Raw genomic sequence first — 27,386 nt, 5'->3', positions numbered from 1 at the left:
CTTTCAGTTTTCATGTATTTAACATTAATCTAAATAATGTAGTGCAAGGATTTATGTGTAATAACAGTGAATGTATGACCTTTTTTAAAGATTTTTTTTGGGGGGGGAATAGCATGGGGGGAGGGACAGAAAGAAAGGGAAAGGAGCATCTCTCTCTCTCTCTCTTTCAAATAAATAAATAAATCTTTAAAAAAGAAAAAAAAAAAAAAAAGAGGAAACGTAGTGGGAGAGAAAGAAGCAGATTCCCCACTGAGCCCAAAGCCCATCTCAGGATTTGATACTAAGACCCTGAGATCATGACCTGAGCCAAAATCGAGTTGGTTGCTTAACTGACCGAGCCACCCAGGCACCCCTGTACAACTTTCTAAGTGTGACTCTAGTTACTTAATAGTCCTGTGCCTCAGGGTGTTTTGTTTTGTATTGTTTTGGTTTGCTTTTATTAAGGGCGAGGATTGTTGCCATTGTTTTCAAATAATGTAACATTCTGTGTAAGCACTAATGTTACAGGGATTTATATTCAATACATACATTACATGAGTGCTTTTTATTTTATTTTTTTTTAAGATTTTATTTATTTATTTGATGGAGAGAGAGATAGCAAGAGAGAGAACACAAGCAGGGAGAGGGAGAAGCAGGCTTCCTGCAGAGCAGAGAGCCTGATATGGGACTCCATCCCAGGACTCTGGGATCATGACATGAGCCAAAGGCAGATGCTTAACAACTGAGCCACCCACATGCCCGCATGAGTGCTTTGTAAGCTAGAACACTGTTTACATGCTGGTTATTATGATCTAGTGCTTCTAAAGATCCCCAATATCTAATACTTTCATTTCTTTACTGAAAAGTTTGTTTCAACAATCGTGAACCTGACTTGTGCTGTAAGAAGAAGAGCATGTTTCTGTTCCTGTTATAGAGTGCTGCTCCTGCTGCAGTCAGGGGACTTAGCTGATGAATGAACACTGATTACTTTTTCTACAAGGAGGTATAACCAGGGACTATAATGAAACAGATATGAGTAAGGAGGACTTCTTAGAAATTTTCTGGGGCCACCAGAGTGACTCCTGAAAAGGACTCTAAAACAGAATCTAGATGTTTACTTCTGTGTTAAAAATCCAATTTGATAGTTTCCTGTACTACATCGAGGAAACCTAATTAACTGATTTCCTGAAAAAGGAAAAATAGAGTGTGGGCAAATTCCTTTGTACAACCCACAGATTTTGAATTAGCTGTCTTCTGTGATGGATCGGGTGGCCATATTTTAATGTACAGAAATAGTCTGAAAGAAAGAGACTGTACCTTTTTGAGTTTTTAAAACATATCCAAGAAGAGACAGCTTGTATTAAACAAAACAAAACAAAATTAAACACACACAAAAAAACAGGCCTTGGAGGCATGCAGAGGAAGGTTTAAATCCTGACCTCACAGCCTAGCTCTGGAGTGGCTCTAGGTATCCTGTCTGGCCCCTATTGGTGGTGTGGAGATAATCAGAAAGGGATATAGTGATGACTGAAGTCCTAGAGTACTTAGCCCAATGTCTGGCAAGAAGTAGTAGCAGCAGTAGAAGTAGTTATTGTATTATTGTTGCTACCATTTACTGTTTTCTTATTAAGTCAAACATTATGCTAGATGCTTTATAACAATTATATTATTTAAAAATCTCAACTCCAAAAATAAAATAAAGATTTCAATTCCATGACTTTAGTTTTGTTAGGATCCCAACTGAAAATGGAAATTGACATGTAGAAAGTTCATGTGATTTACCTGTGGGTCATTGAGCTCGCTATTAAAGTCAGGATTAAAATAAATGTTAGTCTGACACTAATGCTCATTTTTTCTTTAAGCTAGAAGGACAAAATAAGTTGCATTATTATAGTTTATTTATTCAGATCGCTTTCTTTAAATAAGAGGTGGAGTTGGAGCCTATATGTTACGTCCTAAGGATAATATGTCCGATAATGAAGCCCTTTACTCTTAAGCTGTTCTACTGAAATGGGGGCAGGAGAGATGGCAAAAAAGAAACAAATAGTTAAAAAATTCAGAGAAATAGGGGAGTCTGGGTCGCTCAGTTAGTTAAGTGTCCAACTCTTGATTTTGGCCCAGGTCACGGTCTTGAGGTCCTGGGATCAAGCTCTGGGCGGGGCCCCACACTCAGCAGGGATTCTGCTTGAGATTCTCTCTCCCTCTCCCTCCACCCCACCCCTGGCAACCCTCATGCTCTCTCTCAAATAAATAAATCAATCCAAAAAAAAAAAAAAAAGTTCAGAGTAATTAAAGATACCCTACATGAAGTATAGAGTCATGCTACAAACTGCTGCTTTAAAATCCCTGATAAATTTAAAAAAAAAAATCTGTGAGATATGTTAAATTTTAAACTTTTTGTGATATTATTGTGCTGTAGTTTTCCACTTTGAAACCAGCCTTAAAGAGATGCAACCCAGCATCTGTTTCCATGGAAACAGAAGGACAATTTTACCAAGCACTACTTCCCAATTTGATTTTGCATAGTCATGTATACATAATTTAAGATGGACATTTTGATAATGAGTTTGGGATGAATTGTTAATGGACAGCAGACATTTACTTAAAGATTTTCTTTCTTACTGCCTGCCATTAACCATTTTTAGAAGAAAGTAAAAAGCTATCTTTCCTTATATATGAGGGCATTTTTTTTTCTTCCCAGATAATATCTCAAAGTGGTATCTGATGTCCAGCCTACTTATCAAGATAACAAATTATTTCTTTGTGATATGTATATTTTTCATATGTACTCATCACTAATATAAAATGAATTTGGTAGGATTTAACAGTTCACAATTAACTTAAGTTTCAATGGTGTTCAAAGCCTATTATTTAATATTGCAGTGTATTGATGAATAAAAAGTACTCAGTTAACTTCTCTTTATAACTTTTTTAGCTATATTGAAAGATGCAAATATGATATTCTGTTTCTCATTATCCTATATCATCACCAGAATAATCATTAGGAAAATTATTGATATCAGTATCTTAATTTGTTATGTTTGAATTTTACTCAGGTAATGGAAATATTCTTTAACCAGCCCATGAATTACATGCAATTTCCAATGGGAAGTTAAAAGCTGTGCAATTGCTTTGAACTAAAACCTTTAAGTAGCTTAATGAAGCATGTGCCTTTTAGGCTCAGTAAGCATATCATAATGGAATAAAGAAGTCAAGTTCTTTGCAGCATTAAATTCTTTCCTAACCAGCCCTTTAGCTTAAATAGATTTAACATGTCGGGTTTTGATCTTGTAAATATAAAGGTGAATTCAAGTATGATAGGATTGAAAAATGGGGATCCTAAAGTCATATTTGGGGCCTATGACAGGCTAGCACTGTGAGCTATGTAGGGCAACAGGGAGAAGTGGATTTCTTTAACCAAATGACTTAACTCTTGGTGCTTAACGGCTTACATTTGCTTACGATTTACATCTTACTTCAAAGGTGTTTAGACATCAGTCTCTGCGTTTCTGATTGCCTACTCAAGCTCAGAACTCCTTTTCCTTTTGTATCCTTTAACCGTAACAACTAGTTAAGATTCTGGTACATGTTGGTACTGTATTCCATAAATTTTGTTAAAAAGCAAATTTATGTAACTAAAAATAGGCACTTGAAGCTGCTCGGCCGCAGGGATTAAGGGTACCATCAGTGACTGCCAAATTCAGACATGAAAACGCTTAGAGATTTACCCTCCGTTGGTAATCAGGAGATCTATTTATAGATTCGCAAATTCCTGACCTTTCGCTAGGATAACCAGCAAGGAAGGCTCCTTTTAGATGACTTAAACAAATCAGAGCATTCTCTTTGCCCACAATTCTATTTCATAAACTCTTTGTGATCCAGTAGCTAATTTTCAACCTAGCGTAACTGAACAGGCTTTTGTACAGAAAAAAAAAAAAAAAAAGATGTTACTCTTCATCAAATGTTAACTTTAAAGACTGCTGGGCTGTGTAGCCCACCTGTGAACAAAGTGAGTGAGTTTATCACCTGAAAAAATATTTTTACTTCACACTGCTGATCATTAGACTTGAATTAATTCTTATTTTATTACTCAGGTAGATATTGGCACAAACAATTGGTAACATACTCTTTGCTAGTTGGGCATTTACTGAATTCTCCCAGTATTCTTCTTGCTTGTTTTTGTTTTCCACTAAAGTAAATGTAAATGTTCGATTTTCCATGTTCTTTACTTTGTGTGTGTGTTGAATAGGGCTTAGTCTATCATGTAATCAGAACTTTTAAATCTTGTAGTAATTAATCAGGGCTTTCTATTTTATTTATTTATTTGTTTGTTTGAGAGAGAGCCCCTGGGGTGGGGGGTGGGCAACAAGGCAGAGGGAGATAGGGAATCCTAAGTAGATTCCATGCCAAGCACAGAGCCCTATTCAGGGCTTGATCTCACACTCCTGAGATCATAACTTGAGCTGAAATCAAGAGTCTAATGCTTAACTGACTGACCCATCCTAGGGCCCAAGCAGGGCATTTTAAACCTTGGTCTGCATAAGCAATCAGCTTGCATTTCTTAAATACATAGATACTGCACCCATCCTTCTGATTTATGCACAATTTGGTAAAGAGAAAATACACTTAAATGCATATTCACTAGAGCAATTATAATATGGAAACATTAACATTAAACTGGAATTCACTGCAAATGTGCCTATTTTCTTCAAGTAAAAAGAAACCAAACGAGGTTGACATATGTAAAATAATGATAATGAGTAACATAATGTGGAATTGAAGGATAAGCATGTGTTGGAGTAATTAAAGCAAAAAAAAAGCTATCTTAAGTTTAGATTATTATCTTTAGAATGGATTTTACATATTGTTTTTGAAATGCAAAGGTATGAGGCTGAGGGGGAGTATATGCCTCTTTTTTTAAATTGAGAGTTCTCATTGTTTCTTGCTGTTACGATCCAGCAGAGGGAGCATGAGCTAATGAACAAACTGTAAGTGGTAAGAACATTACCAACGATGCTGCTGAGTAGAAAAATTTAGAAAAAGTCTTGCTGATTTCAAACATAAAAACGCAAGTGGGAAAAATATCTCAATTTTATGTCATTAAAAATTGTTTTCAAGCAATAAAAAATCATGTGTAAACAAAGGCATCTCAAAGTAGACAACAATTAAAGTTAAAACTAAGCTCTGGCCCTATGCCACATAGTCCAATATATACCATAACATAAAGAATGATTCGAAAGAATTTAACAGATCTGAGAACTACCAGTGTGCTCTACTTATGTGGATACAGGTCATAAAACAAAATCTGTAAGGAATTTCTAATGAATGAGAGATCATCAGTGGTTGTTTGCCTAGATTTTTCTCAGAGTTACTGGCGTGGCCAAGTAATTGGTGTTGTCGGATAATATGATACCAGTGACAAGATCAGGGTCTTTCCTAAAATTTGCTTTTTTGCTTAAATAACATTCTGTGAGCTCCCAGGGTATTCTTAGAAAGGTTCTGATTGAAAAATCACATGAGATCATCCTAAATCAGATCATCCATTGCATCTCAAATATAAGGAGCATAGACTGAACCTTTCTGTATGCCAATATCATAATTTGCAGTAAGATTTGCTTGATGAGGATTGTCAGTACACATTTATGACCATTTTTATATTTTGAAGACAATATAGCAGATTCCTATAGTTTTGGGTTCATTGACTTGAGAACAACCTAATGTACACTAACCTGCCTTCTCAGTGTGCATGCATTTTTTTAAAAGTAAAGTGCTCCATATCACTCGGCATCAGGGAAATACAAATCAAAACCACAATGAGATATCACCTCACACCAGTCAGAATGGCTAAAATAAACAAGTCAGGAAATGACAGATGCTGGCTAGGATGCGGAGAAAGGGGAACCCTTCTACACTGTTGGTGGGAATGCAAGCTGATGCAGCCACTCTGGAAAACAGCATGGAGGTTCCTCAAAATGTTGAAAATAGAACTGCCCTATGACCCAGCAATTGCACTATTGGGTATTTACCCTAAGCCCTATGACTCAGCAATTGCACTATTGGGTATTTACCCTAAAGATACAAATGTAGTGATCCAAAGGGGCACATGCACCCGAATGTTTATAGCAGCAATGTCCACAATAGCCAAACTATGGAAAGAACCTAGATGTCCATCAACAGATGAATGGATCAAGAAGATGTGGTATATATACACAATGGAATACTATGCAGCCATCAAAAGAAATGAAATCTTGCCATTTGTGACAACATGGATGGAACTAGAGCGTATCATGCTTAGCGAAATAAGTCAAGCAGAGAAAGAAACTATCATATGATCTCCCTGATATGAGGAAGTGGTGATGCAACATGGGGGCTTAAGTGGGTAGGAGAAGAATAAATGAAACAAGATGGGATTGGGAGGGAGACAAACCATAAGTGACTCTTAATCTCACAAAACAAACTGAGGGTTGCTGGGGGGAGGGGGTTTGGGAGAAGGGGGTGGGATTATGGACATTGGGGAGGGTATGTGCTTTGGTGAGTGCTGTGAAGTGTGTAAACCTGGTGATTCACAGACCTATACCCCTGGGGATAAAAATATATGTTTATAAAAAATAAAAAATTATAAAAAAAAGTCTGAATATTATAGCTCTTGTGACATAAACCTTTTTTTTTTTAAGATTTTATTTATTTATTTAACAGAGAGATAGTGAGAGAGGGAACACCGGAGGGGGAGGGGGAGTGGGAGCAGGAGAGGGAGAAGCTGGCTTCCTGCTGTGGGTCTCGAACCCAGGACCCTGGGACCATGACCTGAGCCAAAGGCAGACGCTTAATGACTGAGCCACCCAGGCACCCCGACATAAACCTTTTGATATTGTCTCTATTTAGATGAAGTGTCTCTTTTATTTATTTATTTAGTTAGTTAATTAGTTGGCTTTCATAACTCCTGTTCCTGACATTCTATGTCTTATCCTATTGTGTCTAATGTCATCCTGGCCATAGCCAGAAATGTTTTACATGACCTCAGCCCAGGAGTGTGGCACTTAGCATGTAGACTTGGTCCCCTAGGTCTGATCCTAGTCTTCTTTCATGTTCCTTGTTCCATGTGTCTTCACTATTGTCTGAATGACCAGTTGTAACCTTTACTTAGGTTAGCTACAACCCAGCCCTTCTTGTTCCATCCACAACTCCTTTCTGACAAATACTGCCTGCCTGTCTGGATGTCAGAATTATAATAACTTTCAGTTCCTTATTTGGGCAAATTATTTAACTTCATTGTATCTTAATGTTTTCATTTATGAAATGGGGGTAATAGGTTGGTGGTAAATTACCTATTACATAGAAGTGCTGATAACAGCACATAATACATACAAGTACAATTGCTAATTATTATTATTGGTGGTTGTGGTAGTGTTAGTCACCTCATCTCATTCTGACAATTATCCTGAACCCCTGATTCCTATTTGTTTTTAGCCCAGATCCCAAGTCTAGCCAACCTCAAGCTTTGACTTGAGTTTCTGTTTTGTATCTTCTTAGCCCCTGCTATATCCCTAAGGGGCAGAATATTATATGGCCAGACATGATCAAACCATTTTGTGGAATAGTTAGAACACATCCAAAATAGCACAAGATTCTTTTCATGAAGTCCCTAAATCAGTCTTCCTTGGGGAAAAAAAAAAAAAATATATATATATATATATAGCAGTGACATAGTTGAAACAGAAAGTGCATCCAGGATAGCAAACCAAAAATCAATGAAAAACACTAACCACAGAATCAGGTGACAGGTATTCTCACAAATCCCAAAATATGAGCTGTCAATTTCATGGCCATGTGATACTCTGTGGAAGGAAAGGAAAAGAAAGTGATGAGATGCCTGCTGGAAATGAGACCAGCTTACACCCAAATTGCCAACAGATACTCATGAGAAATTGCTTCAGGCCAGTTGGAGAATAGTAGGTGAAACTGGGAGAGGTATTTTCATACAGTCCAATTTGTAAGTCAGTGAAAAGTCTCCTTTCTAATGTCTGAAAGGCCTGAGCACCCTGAGACCTGTGTGGATGTCTTCAAATTCACTAGTGGAAATTCTTCTTAGGAGAAACTTCAAGGAGTAAAGCACAATCGAGACAATATTTCTAGAGACAATAGGGACAAAGAAAATGGGAGGTCCAGATGAAAATAGGAGCAATGAACAGAACCCAGAGATCTCAAAAAATAGAAGGCATTTTTTTTCGACTCTTCAGAAAAGTGCAGGAGCAGGAGAGCTAGACTTGCAAAGTTAGAAGTGGTCTCCAGTGTAAACCTTTCCTGTCCCGGACAAAGGTCCCGGACCTTTGCGCTTCAGCTTCCCCACTGGGTACTAAAGGAATCAGCTTTACTATGAAAACCTCCCGTTCTTTCCACCAGCATCCAGAATTTTCAGACTGATTCACAAAATAGCTAAGCCTTCAGCTAGCAAGTACTCCATTGTATGCTCTTGATACGGGGGGTTTCCACCCTGAATATACATTCAAATCATTTGAAGAGCTTTATGCCCTCTCCTGGTCCTACTCCAGACCATTTGGATCATAATCTATGAGGGTGAGGCCAAGCAGAAGTATATTCTAAAAGCTTTCCCAGAGGGACCCACTGAAAAAGAAGTTACTTTAAAAAGAAAAAGTGATTGTAATTGTAATATCACCATTTAACATCAAGACACTTCACACCTCCCTCCAGAATGGTAATTGCTGAACTTCACTGCACATTAGAATTACCTGTGGAGGGGCACCTGGGTGCTCAGTGGGTTAAGCATCTGCCTTCAGCTTAAGTCATGATCCCAAGGTCCTGGGATCAAGCCCCGCATCTAGCCTCTGGCTCAGTGGGGAGTGCGTTTCTCCCTCTCCCACTCCCCTTCCCCCTGCTTGTGCTCTCCTGCTCTTTCAACTAAATAAAATCTTAAAAAAAAAAATTACCTGGGGAAGAATTTAAAACCCCAATGACCATATTACACCCTCTACCAGCTTAAATGGGAATGCATGGACTTGGGAAGCAGGCAACAGGATAATTTTAAAGATGCCAGGTGATTGCCCAAAAAAGAAAAGAAAGAAATGGTCTCCTGATCAAACCCGTCTCTTAAAAGACCAGGAGAATTGGACGCATCCAACAATAAGAACAGCAGCGATAGTGGAAGAGACTGGACACAATAAGAATAAAGAAAATAAGGAGGAAGATGATCTCTCTACAAACAAGGCAAGAACATCAAAGCTTTGTGCTCATATGATGAAGTTCTAGAACCTAGGTGAGGTTCGGCAGGCTGAGGTCCGGAGCCGATGACCAAGAAATAATTCTTCAGACATCTTTGGTGCAAAAAATTACCCAATTTCATAGCTATAAGTAGTCTGTAGAAGACACTGACAAGAAACAGTAAAGATTGAAATCCATCATGGTCTATGCGACATTCCAACACATGTGGTCCTTACAGCCAACTTCCCTAAAAAATGGTTTCCAGTTGCGTTTTAATTCAATCGGGTACTGGTTTCGGCCGGCTCCCAGTAGAGGTCTCTCGGCCAGAAGTGGCTAGACCAGGGATGTGGAGGGGATCACATTAGATCAATCAGGAGGAAACTTCACACGGGAGTCTTAAGATTGGCAGCCGTCCTGGTGACTTAGGTGGCTGTCCCGTGCCCAAGAGAGACAACTTCATATAAGAACAGGAATAAAGAGAGGGTATCAAGTTTCTGGGTCCTATTGCCATTCTGGCCAGGGTACTAACTTACAGCCAAGAGGCAGACGCTCTCCTCCCTGTAGAGCAGCCCCGGGCTAGAGGATTACAGCCTGAGCAATTGACATGCAAGTGTTCCAATAAGACCATACTCCTTGAAAAGCCCTGGAATGAGCATAAAGGAAAAGGAGAGAAAGTACTCACCAATTTTGCACCGAAGCTCAGAGTCCAAATGTAAAGACTCACAGCCCCACGTTCGGGCCCCATATGAGGAAGTTCTAGAACCTAGGTGAGGTTCAGTGGGCTGAGGTCCGGAGCCGATGACCAAGAAAGAATTCTTGAGACATCTTTGGTGCAAAATGGTGGTTTATTAAAGTTCGGGGGCAGGAAGAGCTGCTGCCCCAGATTGTGAGGGATGGCAGGTTATGTACCCTGCGGTTGGGGGAAGGTGAGGAAAAGGGGGGTTTCAACGGAGTTTTTATATGCTAAAGAGGGCCTACATGGTGCCAGGATACCGGAGGCCTCGCCCTTGTGGCTTGATCAATGTTGTCTTTAGACTAGCCATTAACATCAAGATACTTGGGAGACTTTTTGATGGGATATCATAATCCTGCTATCAATCATCTTTGTTAGTGAGATTTAGGACATTTGTAAGCCAAGGGAGACTCCTGTCTTGCAGGATTGTGATCCCTGCAAGTTAGCTATTTGCTTATTGTCCATGGCAGTCAGGGCTGCCTGAGGAATGCTACACATATGACTGAGGGGGAGCAGATGGAGAGGGGGTGCAAGGCACCAGCTTTTACTTTGTCTTCAGCCAGCTTCATGCTCCCTCATCACATAGATGGGAAAAGGGCAATCTAATATTTCAGAGCAAGCTAAAAGAAATCGTGTAATGATAAAATGTACAAAAGAACACTATAAATCAAATTTAGAAATACCTCTGAAATAAGGGTCAGAAATGCAGTAAGGATTTAGAAATTAAAGAATGAATTCATTTAGAAACAAAGGCTAAATTTGAAACATCACATGAGTCAGGAACCCCAAAACCTCAATAATCCACTTTTAATAGAAGGTGGCATATAGAGGGATAAGCAACAAGATCCAAAATAATAGGATTTCCTAGTGAGAAAAATCAAAGTAACAAGACAAAATGAACATTAATACTTATAATTAAAGAAAATGTGCCTGAAATAAAATTGAAACTGCATATTGAAAAGGAATGCTGGGGAACCTGGATAGCTCAGTGGGTTAAAGCCTCTGCCTTCAGCTCAGGTCGTGATCCCAGGGTCCTGAGATCAAGCCCCGCATCAGGTTCTCTGCTCAGCAGGCAGCCTGCTTCCTCCTCTCCCTCTGCCTGCCTCTCTGCCTACTTGTGATCTCTTTCTGTCAAATGAATAAATAAAATCTTAAAAGAAAAGAAAAGGAATGCTGTCTATCTGAAAGAGTGATACAGAATGAATAATATTAAGATACATTGTGGTAAACCTATTGAACTTTAAAAAAAATAAAATAAAATCAGTTTGGTGTTCAAGCAAGTAGAGATTTGTAAAAAAAGAATAAGTTAAGGAAAACCAGATTATCATCAGACTTTTCAAAAGCAGCTATTTGTGTTAGAAGTAAATAGCAATAACATTTTAAAGATACTCAAGGAAATAGATGGTGAGCCAAGGACTTCATATATACCAAATTGATTTTCTAATACAAAGGCTACAGATATGTTTATCAATATGCAGGAAATCAGAATATTGTTCCTAGTAAATAGAAAATCATTTGTTCATTTGCTCAAGCAAAACCTGAGAATGCTTCTTGATTTCTTTTCCTCCTCTCATAGCTTATGTCAGAGTCAATTGCAAGTCTTATTTGGTTCTATCTTAAAAACATCCCAAATTTGGTCATCTAGGTGGCTCAGTTGGTTGAGCATCAGGCTCTTGGTTTTAGTTCAGGTTATGATCTTAGGGTCCTGAGAGCATGTCCCAACCACCACCCCCCACCTCACCCCAACCCTTGGGCTCCAGCTCCAGGCTCTGGGCTCCATGCAAATCTACTTGGGATTCTTTCCCTCTGTCCCTTCCTCCCCTTCTGCCCCTTCTCCCACATGCACTTGCGCTGTCTCTCTCTCTATATATAAACTAAATAAATCTTAAAGTAAAAATATCCCAAATTTGACCTATCCACCTCTGCTGTTATCCTGTTAGTACAAGCAGCCACCATCTCTAGTTGGCATGACTGTGAGAGTCCCCGTAAGTGTTTCTCTGCTTCCATTCCTGCCTCCCTCTAATCTGCTCTCCACACAGCAGCCAGCATAAGCTATTAATAGTCATCCTCATGTGTAGAAACTTATGATTTCCTACGTGATCTGGTCTTGGATACCTCTCTCCTCCACCCTTGTTCACTACATCCTGCCCCATTGCTAGCTTATGTCAACCAGTTTTCTCAGCTGCAGAGAACATCCGTTTGCTATTCCCTCTCTCTGGAATGCTGTTCCATACACATGGAAGTCCAGCTGCTCTCTCAGTTTACTAAGGTATCTTTTCAAGTATTGTGTTCTCCGGGTGGCCTTTCCTAATCCCCTATCTAATATAGTATAGTACTTTGTCTGCTCTTACTGTGTTTGATAGTTCTTCACAGAAGTTCTTGATCTTCTGTTATACTATGAATGTATTTGTGTATCATACTCTTTTCTTCTAAAATACAAACTCCAGGGAATGGACTAGGTTTACTCTGTTCACTTCAGTATCCTTAGTACCTTAAATGGTACCTGAAGTATACATACTCTCAGTAATATTTGTTGAGTGACTGAGTACATTCATTCATAAGAGAGGCTGTAGACCAAGTGTATCTATTATAAAAAATAGATAATGGAGGGACGCCTGGATGGCTCAGTGGGTTAAAGCCTCTGCCTTCTGCTCAGGTCATGATCCCAGGTCCTGGGATCAAGCCCTGCATGGGGGGGGGGGGGTCGGGTGTCTCTGCTCAGCAGGGAGCCTGCTTCCTCCTCTCTCTCTGCCTGCCTCTCTGCCTACCTGTGGTTTTTGTCTGTCAAATAAATAAATAAAATCTTTGAAAAAAAAAAAAAGATAGTGGAAACCTGGTGGCTCAGTTGTTAAGCGCCTGCCTTTGGCTCAGGTCATGATCCTAGGGCCCTGGGATAGAGCCACCCGTCACTCCGCAGGAAGCCTGCTTCTCCTCTCCCACTCCCCACTGCTTGTGTTCCCTCTCTTGCTGTCTCTCTCTCTCTCTGTCAAATAAATTAATAAATTCTTCAAAAAAATAAATAATAGGCTCTTACTGGGAACAAAATACTTTGGAAGCATTCTTGTTCTGTGCTTAATTTGTCAAAAAGTAGGATGATATGAATCTATCATGTCTCTTTGAAATGCTTCTGTCAGAGTATGTACTGGCTTGAAAATGGCTTTGAATCTTCTGTCATTCAGCAAAGAGACAAAATTTTATAAATGACTCAGCTTCTAGCCCCTGTAATTATTAACTAGTATCTTTTCAAGTACCATGAATCTAGCCAAGGTCCTTTGAATCAGATTACATAGATTACATGTAAAGGTGAATTAATCATTTTATGAGATATTTATTCCTGTGTTATAGTATTACACTCTCCCATACTTTTTTTTAGATAACAATACCAATATGTAATTAACAATATGTAAATAACAATACATCATTTTACTGTTTCTCAAGAAGTCTGTCTTTTGTGAAATGTTAGCAAGAAAAGTTCATATAAAGGACTTAAAAATAAACTTGTATGTGACATACTGATTAGATTATGTGAAACATAAACAGACTGATACATGGCATCATCTATCAGTTGTTACCTTTCTCACTCCTGTCCTAGCTACAGGTCCCGAAAAATCTTTAACCTTTGCGTATAGGCTCTGTATCCTCCAGTGCTTGAACCAACCTACACCAGATAACCCAAACTTACCAGTATGGAACTTGAACATCATTTTTCTTCTTGAAGCTTGTAACTTTTCTCTTTATTTTTTTAAATATTTATTTATTTTAGAAATAGAGAGAGAGTGCACAAGTTGTTGGGTGGGGGGGTGATCAGAGGGAAGAGGAGAAGGGAAGCACATTCTCTGCTTAGCAGGACAAGGGACTCTGTCCAGGACCCAAGCTGGAACCAAGAGTCTGAGGGTTAAGCTACTGAGCCACTCAGGTACGCCCCCGCCCCCCGCCTTTCTCTTTGATAGTCACGGTGTGTTCTGTCCTTTCTAATGGATTGCTGCTCAGATTTCTGCATGGGAGCATCTATAATCTTGCTCTAAATCTCAAGGCATTGGAACAAGGCTTGACAGTTGTGCTCAGTTCTTTCCAATTCTTGCAAAGTATGAACTCTGGTCCCCACTCTTCTCAGTTGCTGACTGGGGCCTTAATGCAGATCACACCATTTTTCCCAACCCCAGAAGCCATTACTTGACTTTGGGGCTCTGCATCATACAAAAAAGTGATTCATATATACCTAACCCATCCTCTTGAGAAGTTTTTGATCTTATTAATTTGCCAATATGAAGAAATGAGTGCTTAAAGCGTAGATAATTAAACAGATACATACAAGTAATGTATGAATGAACAGTAAAATATGCATGTTCTAAGAAGAGTCAGAGATAACTTTTCAGAAACAGAGTGGACAGATATCAATACATACTTGGGGTTTAAACTAATAGAAGAAATTAAACATTCCATTTTTTAGAAATGCCATTTTTTAATTTATTTGTGCTGGATTTAGTAATTTTAGCATCTTTAAATTCAGTGAATGGCTTTTGTAATTACATGTGTCTCAAATACTTATTAACATTATGTTAATTATGGAACTAATGCAGTATTTGAGTATAAACCAAGAATCTTATGTTTGCAGTTGGCAGTTTAATCTTGTTTTTAAGGGGTTTTTAATGTGAAATTACCATTTAGTCTTGTAATAGCTTTTCTTAGGGTCAACTCTTTTCCATTAAGTTTGGCATTAGGGATGAAAAAAGATGCATGACTGTGTTTCAGCTACAGAAATAAACAGTAATTAATCTTTACTAACATAGGATGGAACATCTAGTAATAAAACAACCTAAAAACACATTAATTTGAATATTTAACAAATTTGTTTCAAGTCCTTTGCATATGGTACCATGGGAGTTCAAGAATAGACTGGTTTTTTTTAGTGGAACTTGGCAACTGTCCTAATTTTAAGAGGATATGGAGAAGAATGACTAATTTGTAATGTTTCCCCTTTCTCTGATACTGTGCTATAAACGAGGGGTGCCTCATGATTAGATGCTAATGACAATGCCATTGCTGTTCACATTTACTACCATAGGAGATAGAAATTTACACAAAATTAAGACTGGACATGGAAAAATATATATTTAAAACAGTGTGTTCTTCTAGGGGAAATTTCCTTGCAAACATGCATCATCTCATTATCAATATACAATTTGATAACACCAGGTAGATTTTCTCATTTAAATCACTATCTGACTTCTGTTTTTGTGTGTTTCCTTTAGATAAGAAATGTTGAAACCAACCAGTGTTTAGACAACATGGGCCGCAAGGAAAATGAAAAAGTGGGTATATTCAACTGTCATGGTATGGGAGGAAATCAGGTAAACTCTCTCTCTCTCTCTTTTTTTTTTTTTTTAATCAACTTCATCTTTGGGGGGAAAGTATTGCTGTGAAAACTGTCACAGTAAACCATGACTCACATGCCAAAACAGTAAAGTCTTAGCTTAGGAAATTAATGGACATTCAAATCAAGAACTACTTTGGCTATCTTATTAATCCCACTATCTTAAGAAAACACTACAGAATTTAATAAATAAATACTATAGCATTTAAATAAATATAATTTAATAAGTGAGCCCAATTAATGAAGATAGCCAGATATTTTTGACTGATCTCATTTCACCATATATGAGCAAATGAACAGTACGTTTTATTCTCTTAGCCAAGTAGTATAAAATAATCCCTCAAGAACAGTGATGTTTTCCAACAGTGATTATTCTAAATTTCTTTTTTAAGTGTTTATATATATCATGTTTTCTATAAATTTCTGAGGTTCAGTAAAGTTGAAAATGCGTGATAAGCACATCTGTTAGATTTCCACTTTGGCTCTCTGAAGATGCCCTTTGAACCAGGTAAAAATGAAATGTTTAAACAAAACTGATGGTTGATTAAAAGGCTAGGCCAACCTTTTTGTGTGTTGCTGTCCAGTTATCAGAGACCTGTCGGACTATAACAGGGATCCTTGTACTCTCTTTAATAAAATGTTTGACAGTGGCTTGGCAAGGTGGGATGTGTGGAGGCTGCCTAGCCCTGAGCCTTCAGGTGGAGCAGCCCTACTGTCGTGGCCATTTTGAGAGACAGAATTTAGAGATTGTAGGAATTCATAACAGAGTTTGAGGTAGCTAATCTTCTATAGACAAATTGTCCAAAAAATTGAGGAGAAACATATCAGTGAGTTCTTCATCTAGTGTATTAGAGTGAAATTAGAAAGTAAAAATTATTCTGTGCAGCACAACATCATGATTATATTGGTAATGCAGCTGGATACAATGGAGTACTATGCAGCCATCAAAAAACCCGAAATCTTGCCATTTGCAAGGATGTGAACGGAACTAGAAGGTATTATGCTAAGCAAAATAAGTCAGTCAGAGAAAGATAATTATCATATGATCTCACTGATATGAGGAATTTGAGAAATAAGACAGAGGATCATAGGGGAAAGGAGGGAAAAGATGAAACAAGATGAAACCAGAGAAGGAGACAAACATAAGAGACTCATAATCTCAGGAAACAAATCGAGGGTTGTTGGTGGGAGGGTTTTGGGAGGGATGGGAAAGCTGAGGGATGGACACTGGGGAGGGCGTTTGTTGTGGTGAGCACTGTGAATTGTGTAAGACTGATGAATCACAGACCTGTACCCCTGAAACAAGTAATACATTATATGTTAAAAAAAAAAAATCTTCAGGGAAGAAGCAGTAGCCCTGTTGCATTTTGACCCCATACTTCAAATAGGACCTGTATGATTAAATGAAGAACATTCAAAAATTAAATTTTCCTCTTAAAAAAAAAAAAACAAAAAAATTATTAAAATCCTAATTAGTATTCTAAAATTTCAACTTAAGCAGAAAAATATTTAAATCAAACTTTCTAAATTACAGCATGGAAAAATAACTTCACGAAAGAGAATAATAGGAAAAAACAATACAGACAGAACAATGGCAGAGCATTCACAAATGGTCCAGCTTTTATATTGATTCACAATGAATGTGAGAGACTTCTACTACCAAAACCAATAGAATCCCAGTGAATTCACTTGGAAATGGCCAACAACTTAACTGTTCGTGGTCTAATTTAATTAGAGTTTAATTTTTTCACAAATGGAAGTAAGAGATCTGAAGGTAGTCAACTCTTGACATTTGTTTAGGTCTTCAGTGACTTTGTCAAGAAATCAAAAACTTTCTAACTTTCCATTCTTCAGTCCTTAAAATTAACATTTATCATCAGGTGGTCACATGAGGGCTGCTGAAACTCCAGACATCATGTCCACATTCAGGGCAGCAAGAAGTTGGGGTAGAGAAGAACTGCAGGAGTCATGACTGACCTTTTACTGGGAAAAACAAAACTTCCTGCAAGCCATGGTGCAGGCCTTGTTAGCCATCAAGGCTGGAACATCCCCCCAAGTGTGGCTAAGTATACTGGATAGGTAGTCAACGACGGGTAAGATTGGTGGGGGAAATATACCAACCTAAGACAGGACGCAGATCATTGATATCTGCCGTCTGATGACGGGTAAGGATATTCCCCGCCACTGACAACCTATGACAGGCACGATCCCTGCCATAGGGAAGGGGAAGATGTCGGAGGCAGGCCCCTGGCCAGGGCGGCCTCCGCCATTAAAAGATGGCGCCCGGCTAGTTGCCAGGTTAGGATTGCCTCGTGAGACTAAGCAGAATGCCCAAAGAGGAAGTAAATAGCATTGGTTGCTAGCAAAGTTGTTCGTTTAGGTGCACAGCCTGATTCGCTCCCTCCTGTACCCTGCTCGTTGATTGGTCATGTAAACCTATATAAGTGTGTAGACTTGCGGAAATAGAGAGAAGGTACGTCTGAAAAAAAAAAAAAAAGGCTTTTTACCCCCTTCCCTGTAAGTCTCTTTGGCCAGAAATATGTTACTTGGATACCTGTAGCACAAAAACACAGAATATTTTACTACCCTTTCATGTGTAAATGTCCTTACAGTTCATTTACCATGGATACTGGATGGACATGTAGAACTGTCTCCAGAATGTGTTTCATCAGCTGATGAAAAAAGTCAGCTGATTGTCTGCACCTTGATGACCCACAGAATTCCAAAAAAGCACAATATTTATGATTTCATCCTAATCTAAGGCAGATAAAAATGAAGATAGGAAATGAAAAGGAGGATAATCAGGATGAATTATGCTCATTGATTTTTAAGTTGCCATAATTAATATTAAAAAATACAACCAGGCAGACTTGTATTTGTCTACAGGACACAAAACAACTGGATCATAAATGTTAAAAACTACATTACTCATTTACAAGTGTTCAATACCTAGAAGTTATGACACTCTACCATAACCTTCTTATTAGCAGGGACTATGTCTTATTCTTCTCTTCATCTCTAGTACTTGGCCAAGGGCCTGGGATATAGTAGGTAACTAATAACCAACAGTAGGTAAATAGATGAAAGAATTCACAGTCAGAACAATAGACTTGGGGCACCTGGTTGGCTCAGTGGGTTAAGCCTCTGCCTTCGGCTCAGGTCCTGACCTCAGGGTCCTGGGATCGAGCCCTGCATTGGGCTTCCTGCTGAACTAGGAGCCTGCTTTCCCCCTCTCCCTCTGCCTGCCTCTCTGCCTACTTGTGATCTCTCTCTCTCTCTCTTTCAGATAAAAAATAAAATCTTAAGGAAAAAAAAAAAAAGAACAATAGACTTATACCATAGTACTATGTAGACATTGTTATAGAATACTGTTATTGTCATGGTAACTGGAAATATATAAAGACACCAGTCTTAGGGATTCATAAATAAAGTGAACAAACAATAAGTAAAAACCCACACCTACATATATTCTAATGATACTACACTGTCAACTTAATGACAAAGTAGAAATTAAAACCAGAGTTTTTCCATCTACATGATTAGTTATAGATGCTACAGATAAGCATAGAAGAAAGTTTATAGGACCCCTTTTTGCTGTAACAGAGCAAAGGACACAGCTAAATATTTACCAAGACAGGAATGTTTAAATAAATTGTGGCTCATCCATAGTACTGAAAACTCCAGTCACCAAATTGAGTGAAAGAGGTCTATAAGTATTGTCATGGAAAACTGAAAAAGAGGGGGAAAATCCATAATAAAACTTACTTTGCATTACCTCATTTATGAACAATGTATGTGAAAGTTTTTCTCTATAAAGTATCTATAATATCTGTATTTGTATTGATGCAATATAATCTGTTAGAAATGCATACAAATTTCTCTGCAGTATAATTACCTCTGGTGAGAAGAATGAGTTGGAATGGGAAACTTTACTTTTTACCCCACATTTTTCTGCATATAAGTATTACTTTCAGAGTTAAACAAATACAAATAGAGAAAATTAAACTATTGAGAACAAAAGAGTATCATTTTATTTTTCTAAGATTTTATTTTATTTGTTTGTTTATTTATTTATTTGAGAGGGAGAGAGAACACGAGTAGGGAGAGTAGCATTGGGAAAGGGAGAAGCAGGCTCCCCGCTGACCTGGGGCTCTTTCCCAGGACCCTTCAGTCATGACCTCAGCCGAAGATGTTAACCACCTGAGCCACCCCAGTGTCCCAAAACAGTATTATTTTAGAGCATTGCCCTGACCTGATAAATTGTGTCATTTATGGTAAATTACTTAATATTTTTTATGTTTACTGTTATACTTATAAAATGGGAAAAAGACTTTCTCTTTTTCCTCTAAAGATTTAGTGAAATTTATATAAATACTAACACTAGCTTGGCATATACTGGACACTCGGGACATACACTGGTCTATTGACATTAATTATTCTCTTGACGTATTTCGGTTTCTTTTCTCAATTGTTTCTCTTTTCTCTGTAAGAAAATGGAAGTATTCATTCCGTAGCTAATGCCAGAGGCAAGGTAAATGCACATACTTCCTATGATATTGTTAAGCTTAATAAAATGAACTGCCTCTCCTGTTGTTTTAATATATATTATAAAAAAATTATGACGTGGTTAACGTCTTTGGCTGAGGTCCTGATTGAAGGGCCCTTCACATAAAGCCCTACTATGATTTATACTTTGATGGAATTCAGTATTTCTTGGATGATTGATCCTAGTTCGTCCCTAATTAAGGACATGTTTACATTTTTTACAGTTTAGAAAAGAACAGATTTTGGGATTTTATTCTCAGAGCTACCTTCCCTGTGTTTTATTGTTACTCTTTTATGTTACTATGGAAGCTGTATCTATATTTATGGTTATTTTGTTTAAAATTTTTTAAAAGTAGCCCCAACCCATATAAAATATTAGTTTCTCACTCTTGCTTTTGCACAAAATTCGTGAGATGTTAACACTGTTTTGTTTTGTTTTTAGCATTTCCACTTGGTTTCATTTCTAAATGAAGGTGTTTTGTGTTTGTTGACAACTATCCCTTCACCATTTCCCCTTGCATGGGAGTTTTGTTATTATTATTTTTTTAATGTTCTTGGAGATATCAGGAAGAAGCTTACTTTTCAGTAGTTGCCAGAAAACTTTTCTTAAACACTTAAACATTCCAACACCCAACATGCTCTCCCTCCCCCCTACCCAGGGCTTGGGATATGGTAGGCACCTAATAAAAACTAGCCAAGAAAATGAAAGCATGCTTGGAAGTTTCTGTAGCAAGAATACTGTAAAAATAAGATACCAGGTGTAGAATTATTATTACATTCAACATTTGATCATCTTGAGGTACTCTTTTTTTTTTTTTTTTTAGGTATTCTTTTAGAACCTTAGTAATAAAAATCTTTGGTCTCAAACAATAATCACATAATTAGAAAGTCCATGCCTATCTGTTCTTGAAATGCTTTCATTCACAAATAATGTGATGAACATTAAACACTTTCAAAAGAATGAAAATAAATAGGAATTTGATTAAAACTTGAATATATATTTATATACGTGTGTGTGTGTGTGTGTGTGTGTGTGTAAGAAGAACTCACAGTTTCCTAGTAGAATGTATATTACTGGAAGTTATGGGATTGTCTTCTCTTTACTTCTGAAAAGATGAAATTGATTCCTGGAAGCAGTTCCATGTCCCCTACAATCCTAATGCCTCAGATTTATATCTTTATCTCCAACCTCTCTTCTAAACTCTGGAATCTCTTGCCAGTTAATTACTGGGAATCTCTGCAGGCATCTCAAACTTAGCTGTTTTCAGAATGTGCTCATTTTCTTCTATTTCACATAAGCATCCAAAATTTAAACCCAACATAAACATTTCTGAAGTTTGGTTGGTCACCCAATCCTGATACTAACTTGAAAATCATATACCTTGACTCTGATCTCTAAGACCGTTTATAACTAGGGCCTCTATCTTCTTTGACCTATGTGACCAGAAAACCTCATTATTACCACACATCATATGGAATTCCATGCTTACATTCTACATATACCACTTTATAATTAAATTTGATGAAAATCTCTAGCAATTCTCCACTGCCCTATGAATTACATAAAAATTCCTTAGTTATGTGTATAGTTATGTATTCCTTACTTATGTATATATACAAAACTCTACATAGTTTCATCCTCATCTGACTTCCCAGCAGAGTCTCCTTTGATGTTCTAATAGTTTGTGTTTTCTTTTTTTTTTTTTTTTGTCCTGTAGACATATGTCTGATATTTTTCCATTCCCTGTACTCTGTGCATTTTCATATCTCTGCAGTTCGCTGACACTGTTCTGTGTACTTGCACTGCTGACCAAATACTACTCCATTCACAAACTTAAGACATACTGTTTAAAACCCAAATAATTTAACTTCTTTTTGGCTATCCATTGGCTAACAACTTCTTTAACTGAACAGGGCATATTTGAATGGATACAATATAATTTATTTAATTAATCCCTATTACTTAATACACAGTACCATTAGAGAATTTTTACTGTTACAGGTGAGGCTCCTCAATAACCTTGTAGCTAAAATCTTGTAAGCATCTCTATTTACTTCTTTAGAAATACTGTCTGGGGGCGCCTGGGTGGCTAAGTGAGTTAAAGCCTCTGCCTTTGGCTCAGGTCATGATCCCCTGCATCAGGCTGTCTGCTCAGCAGGGAGCCTGCTTCCTCCTCTCCCTCTGCCTGCCTCTCTGCCTACTTGCAATCTCTGTCTGTCAAATAAATAAATAAAATCGTTATTTAAAAAATACTGTCTGGAAGTAAATTGGACAAGTCAAAACTTCTGCAACATTATAAGGCTTTTAATTCATGGTGACAAGTTGTCCCTTTTAAGGTTTTACTAGTTTAATGGGACTAATTGCTAAGCTATGAAGAGGCACTATGGTAAATATTTTACGTACATATCTGCCTTTCATTCCCACAACAATCTATGAAGTACATACTATTACTATCCTGATTTTACTCAGGAGTCTAATGGGAACTCTGAGAGACTGGTAATATGATTAGGAGGTAAAGCCAGTTTGAATCTAAATCTGGCTGATTCCCCACCACATACATGTTCATTGCATTTATATTGATTTCCAATCCTGCTCCCCAGGATTGTGATCAGACTGAACAACCCTAAACAGGCATTGTATTTTTGCTTTATTCTGTTTTCATCTTTGCCAATTTAGTATGGGAGAAACATTTTATCTTTTTAAAATCATATCTCTAATGCTAATGCATTTAAGCAATTTAAAAATTGACGTCCATACTTGGTAGATTTTCTAGTCAGCTTTTTGCCTTTGTCTTTTCTTACATTTTCATTGGTGGTTGAGGGAGCTCTTGTTTCTCTTCTCCACTTATAAAAATACTTTATTGAGATTATTACCTTCTGTGATACGTGTTCCAGATTTTTTTTTTCAGATTTTATATTTTTTTTCTGGTATGTTTTCATGTACAGACTTTTAAAGAGTTTATATATTTCAATCATTGCTTGCTTTTATGCTTTCTCTTTTTGTTGCAGAAGTACCATTCTTTTTTAATGAGGTACTTTTAAATGACATTTACATCTGCTTTAAAGAGCCAATATCAAAATTGGCAAATAGGTCTTAGTCTTATTGGTCATATATCTGACACTATTTTTTATTCAAAATTTATGTAAAATATACCTGTAATTAGATATAAGATTAATATATTTATCAAATAACCATTTTACTTTAATAACAAGTATCAGTATAAAATTTTTAAAAATCCAGTGGTGAGTGTTTCCCTTTGAATTGCAATATCTTTTTTATCAAAAGGGGGGAAAAGCATGCGTATTGTACTCATTATTTCTAAAGACAAGAAAATATATAAAATGATGGAAAAATACTCATATTTTAGCAAATGCATTTATAATGTTCTCTTTCTCCCTGGAGCCACTCATTTGGAGGCAGCTAGAAAGCATATGGAAACATTCCATGTAATTTATAGTAGTAAATGATTCACAGCCATTTTTCAAGGTAGGAAGCCTTTAGGGAAGCTTATGCTAGCCATTTATTAAAACCGTGTGTTCTGCCAGGGTAAAGAAGAGATCATTAGGTCTTATCAATACTTTCAAACAAATGTCTCCTCCTCTAAAATGTGACGACTTATATTTAAGAAGAATCTAAGCTTATGATAGTAAACAAATTTTGAGGGTAAAAAAAATACTTCCTGGCCTTATTACAGACCTTCTCCTAGAAAGAGTTTTATTATTTTAGTAATGCATTCTGATGTACTCACAGATTGTAATGAATACATTCATTCAACAAAAATGAATTGACTTTATGGTTTGCATTTTTATCAGTATTATAATTACTTAGAAGCCCTTTCTACATTAATTTGGTCCCCTTTTAGTAAAGTTTGCACAATAGAATTAAAATCACTAGGGTAAATTTGCAAGTGAAATGAAATGGCCTAAGAGGAAAGAAGGAGCATGTCCCATTCATTAAATGTTTAAATGAGCTGGATACTTGCAAGCTGGAGGAGAGCAGCATTATTTATGTTAAAAGAATATCTGGTAAGCCTGGAAATGATTGAAATTTGCAGGAACTTAAACGTAGGATGTGATTCTGCCTAGTTTTCCTGGTTAGAATGTTTCCTGGCATAAAAACAAAGAGCAAATCTGTTGTGTTCAACCCCTTTCTTTTCCTGGTAGGAGTTACTCAGAGATTGTGAAATTTTTTTTCTTAAGGTTTCCTATAAAATGAGCACTAATATTGGCCATTTCTTAGATTTATCTTTTCTTCTGGGTGTAATCTTATATATCTCTACATAATGATCATTAATATCTATCACTTGACATTTTTTTCAAAAGCTCTGGAAGAATTGGCAGTGCAAGTTAACCTAGAAAGCACTTTTACTATTTTACTGTAAGGTACTTAAAATTAATTCCCTGAAATCCCACCTTCATTTAAATAAGCCAAACCTTTGGCTTTGAGCTTTCTAGCTAATAAGTACAAAATAGGTTATATGTTTCATTGTGTAAATAATGTAAAAACAAGCCACCTTCCAAAAGGTTCAGTTATTCCTAGTGTTGAACTGATAAAATTTTCTACTCTGATTCCTGGTAAAGAAAGCAACAAGGAGGGACACTAGACTAAACTTAAAGGGACACCAGTCTCTGAGAAGTCATCTAGGGGACACCTGGGTGGTTCAGTCCCTTAAGCATCTGCCTTGGGCTCAGGTCATGATCTCAGGGTTCTGGGATCAAGCTCTGTGTCAGTCAGGTTCCCTGCTCAGTGGGGAATCTGCTTCTCTCTCTTGCTCCTTCTTTCTCTCTCGCTGTCTCTCAAATAAATAAATAAAAGCTTAAAAAATAAGTCGTCTTAGGAAACGACAATGATATCAAAGTATGTGACTGCACATAGCAGGACAAAAGAAATATTTATCCTGTTGATTAATCAATTAATTATAGTGTATCATATTAGCCTGTGCTCTAAAAAGCTTAAAATTAAATTTCTATAGAGCTTAAAGGTTAAAATACTTTAAGCTCTTTGGGAAATTCATGTAAATTTATATTCATTTTACTAATGAGTTTCCCAGATTTTTTTTTAAACCGCCCTTAAAAAGTTAAATATCACAATTTTCATAAAGAAGAAATCCCAGTACACACACACACACACACACACATACCCTTCTGTTATCTCACACCATCAGTAGAGCTTTTCTTACTGAGAAGGGTAAGCCGTTAGCACAAAAATCTACCAGAAGAAAAATGTTAGCAGCATCAGTCTGTTCCCTCAGTTCACCCATTTATCTCCTCTGCAGCCCATGTTAAGCAGACACACTCCAAGCTTTCCGCTGACATTACTAACATAAGCGTGTCTGCCTTCAACCATTCAGTCCCAGCAGAGCTTTTTCCCCTCTGCGCTGTTTCAATCTTCAGAACCTCATTCCTCTCTTCGTTTTATCTATAAGTGCTTTTCTCCTGATTTATGCATAATGCTTCTTGACTCAACACCTTAGTCTTATCATTACTCTGAGCTGCTTCCTTGTTCAAGTAATCTTCCTCCTGACATTTCTATATTTAATAATTAAAAGAAATAATAATGTGAATGCATGAATCTACTATATATAAAGAACATTAAGGTCCTTTGAAATGATCTCTTATTTCTCCCCCCTAAGACCACATATGTACCTAAATTTCACTGAGGATGTAAATAATTATTTTAATCTATCATGTAAAGCTGTTTATAGCAGGTCATGTAATAATTTCATCTTGGCTCAATCTAGGAGTAAAAGCCATTTTATTAGCTTCTAAGTAAGGTAAATAATGTCTATGATTTCCAAATTAACGGTGTGGGCTAGCCTATTTTTATATTAACCGTAAGTGAAGCAGAATCCATACTTAAAATTACTTGCTTTGCTGTACCTAAGAAACTTCTTTTCTTAGAGTTTTTATTTTTATTTATCTTTTTTTTTTTTTAAGATTTCATTTATTTATTTGACAGACAGAGATCACAAGTAGGCAGAGAGAGAGAAGAGGAAGCAGGCTCCCTGCTAAGCAGAGAGCATGATGCGGGGCTCGACACCAGGACCCTGGAATCATGACCTGAGCTGAAGGCAGAGTCTTTAACCCACTGAGCCACCCAGGCGCCCCGTTTTTCTTAGAGTTTTTAGTTCTATCATAGTTATTAAATTCTATAGAAGAGAAGTAACAGGTAAGGGTATTTCTAGGTTTCTGTTTTTCTTTCAACTATGAAAGCTTGATTTTTCCAGGAAAGAAAAGGTAGCACAATAAAGCATCGGTAACAAAAATCTAAGAAATTCATATTCAGCTGCTTGACTAACCAGTGCCAGGAAAGGAAACATAAAGTTTGGGAAAAGGAAAAATCTATAAAATCTGTAAATATTATGGCCAAATAAAATGCCAAGTATAATATTTTTGTAGCACCATGATTCTTAAAGCGGTCCTTAGTTAATACTCACCAGTTTTTGAAAGGAGTTATCAAGGGCACCTGGGTGATTCAGTCAGGTAAGTGTCTTGGTTTCTGCTCAGGTCATGAGCTCAGGGTTGTGAGATCAAGCCCTGCACTGGGCTCCAGGCGGACTGTGGAGCCTGCTTAAGATTCTCTTTCTCCCTAACCTTCTGCACCCCCCCAATCCCTCTACTTGATCTCTGTTTCTCTCAAAGAAAAAAAGAAAGGAAAGGAGTTATCATATATAAGATATTATGAAGATAAAACAACTAAAGGCAAGCTTAGATATCTGTGTGACAGAAAACAAAATGTTTTAGAGTAAGTATATATTCCATAAATATTTTGCATGGTTAGAAATGTAGGCATAACAGCAGTGACAAAATATCAACAAAATGCCTTTCATATTTTAATGGTCCAAATTCTATATTCTTTGTGTAAATAAATAAAATTTTGTCTCCGATATCATGGGAATGTCATTGCTTTTCTGTATAAACCATGAACAGTTCTCTCTCATTTTATTAGGCAGTCCTAGTTAATAATCTATCCTCATCATTAAAACCTATTATTTTTATTTAAATAGAAATACACCAATAATTTCTTCATAAAATAATATTTTTCTAAGATTAATTGCATTCTACACTAAATTAAAGCACAGATCAGCAGCACGAGTTGGTTTAGTTATTTCTGATTTTAAAGCTTTTAAGAATAGACCAGGAATTTTTGGTCTGAGTAGCCTATGACAGTGAGGGGGTGAATCTGTTCTATACTGAACACTATTCCCCTAGTACACCTTTACCAGATGCTTTAAATATATTAGAATTTGATTCTCAGAGTAATCCTAGTTGGTATCGTAAATGGGTTTTATTTTTCATATACCTAATTACACTACATCGTACTTGGTCTGAGTCAGTTTTGGTAAGAAGTAAAGATAACATCAGAAGACCTGGGTGTCAAAATTGCTCTCTGCTTATCTTAGTCTGCTCAGGCTTCCATAACACAAGATTGTAGACTGGGTGGTTTCAATAACAAATGGACATGTCTCTCAGTTCTGGAGGCTGAAAGTTCCAGATCAGGGTGCCAGCATGGTCAGGTTCTGGCAGGGACACTTGCCT

General features: G+C 37.2%; 1 protein-coding gene across 3 annotated transcripts in view; it reads left to right on the top strand.

Annotated features, from left to right (window-relative positions):
• The window catches only part of GALNT13 (polypeptide N-acetylgalactosaminyltransferase 13), a 534,707-nt gene that overhangs the window by 477,588 nt on the left and 29,733 nt on the right, over positions 1–27,386 (top strand). For all 3 annotated transcript variants that reach the window (XM_082690946.1, XM_082690944.1, XM_082690945.1), the window contains one exon: positions 15,181–15,279. In XM_082690946.1, coding sequence (XP_082547072.1) covers positions 15,181–15,279 — 99 coding nt within the window. The remainder of the gene's footprint in view (positions 1–15,180; positions 15,280–27,386) is intronic.

This window comes from Mustela nivalis (assembly GCF_964662115.1).
Source record: "Mustela nivalis genome assembly, chromosome: 11".
Taxonomy (NCBI): domain Eukaryota; kingdom Metazoa; phylum Chordata; class Mammalia; order Carnivora; family Mustelidae; genus Mustela; species Mustela nivalis.
Note: the sequence above shows the minus strand (reverse complement) of the source record. Positions and strands in the feature narration are given on the sequence as shown.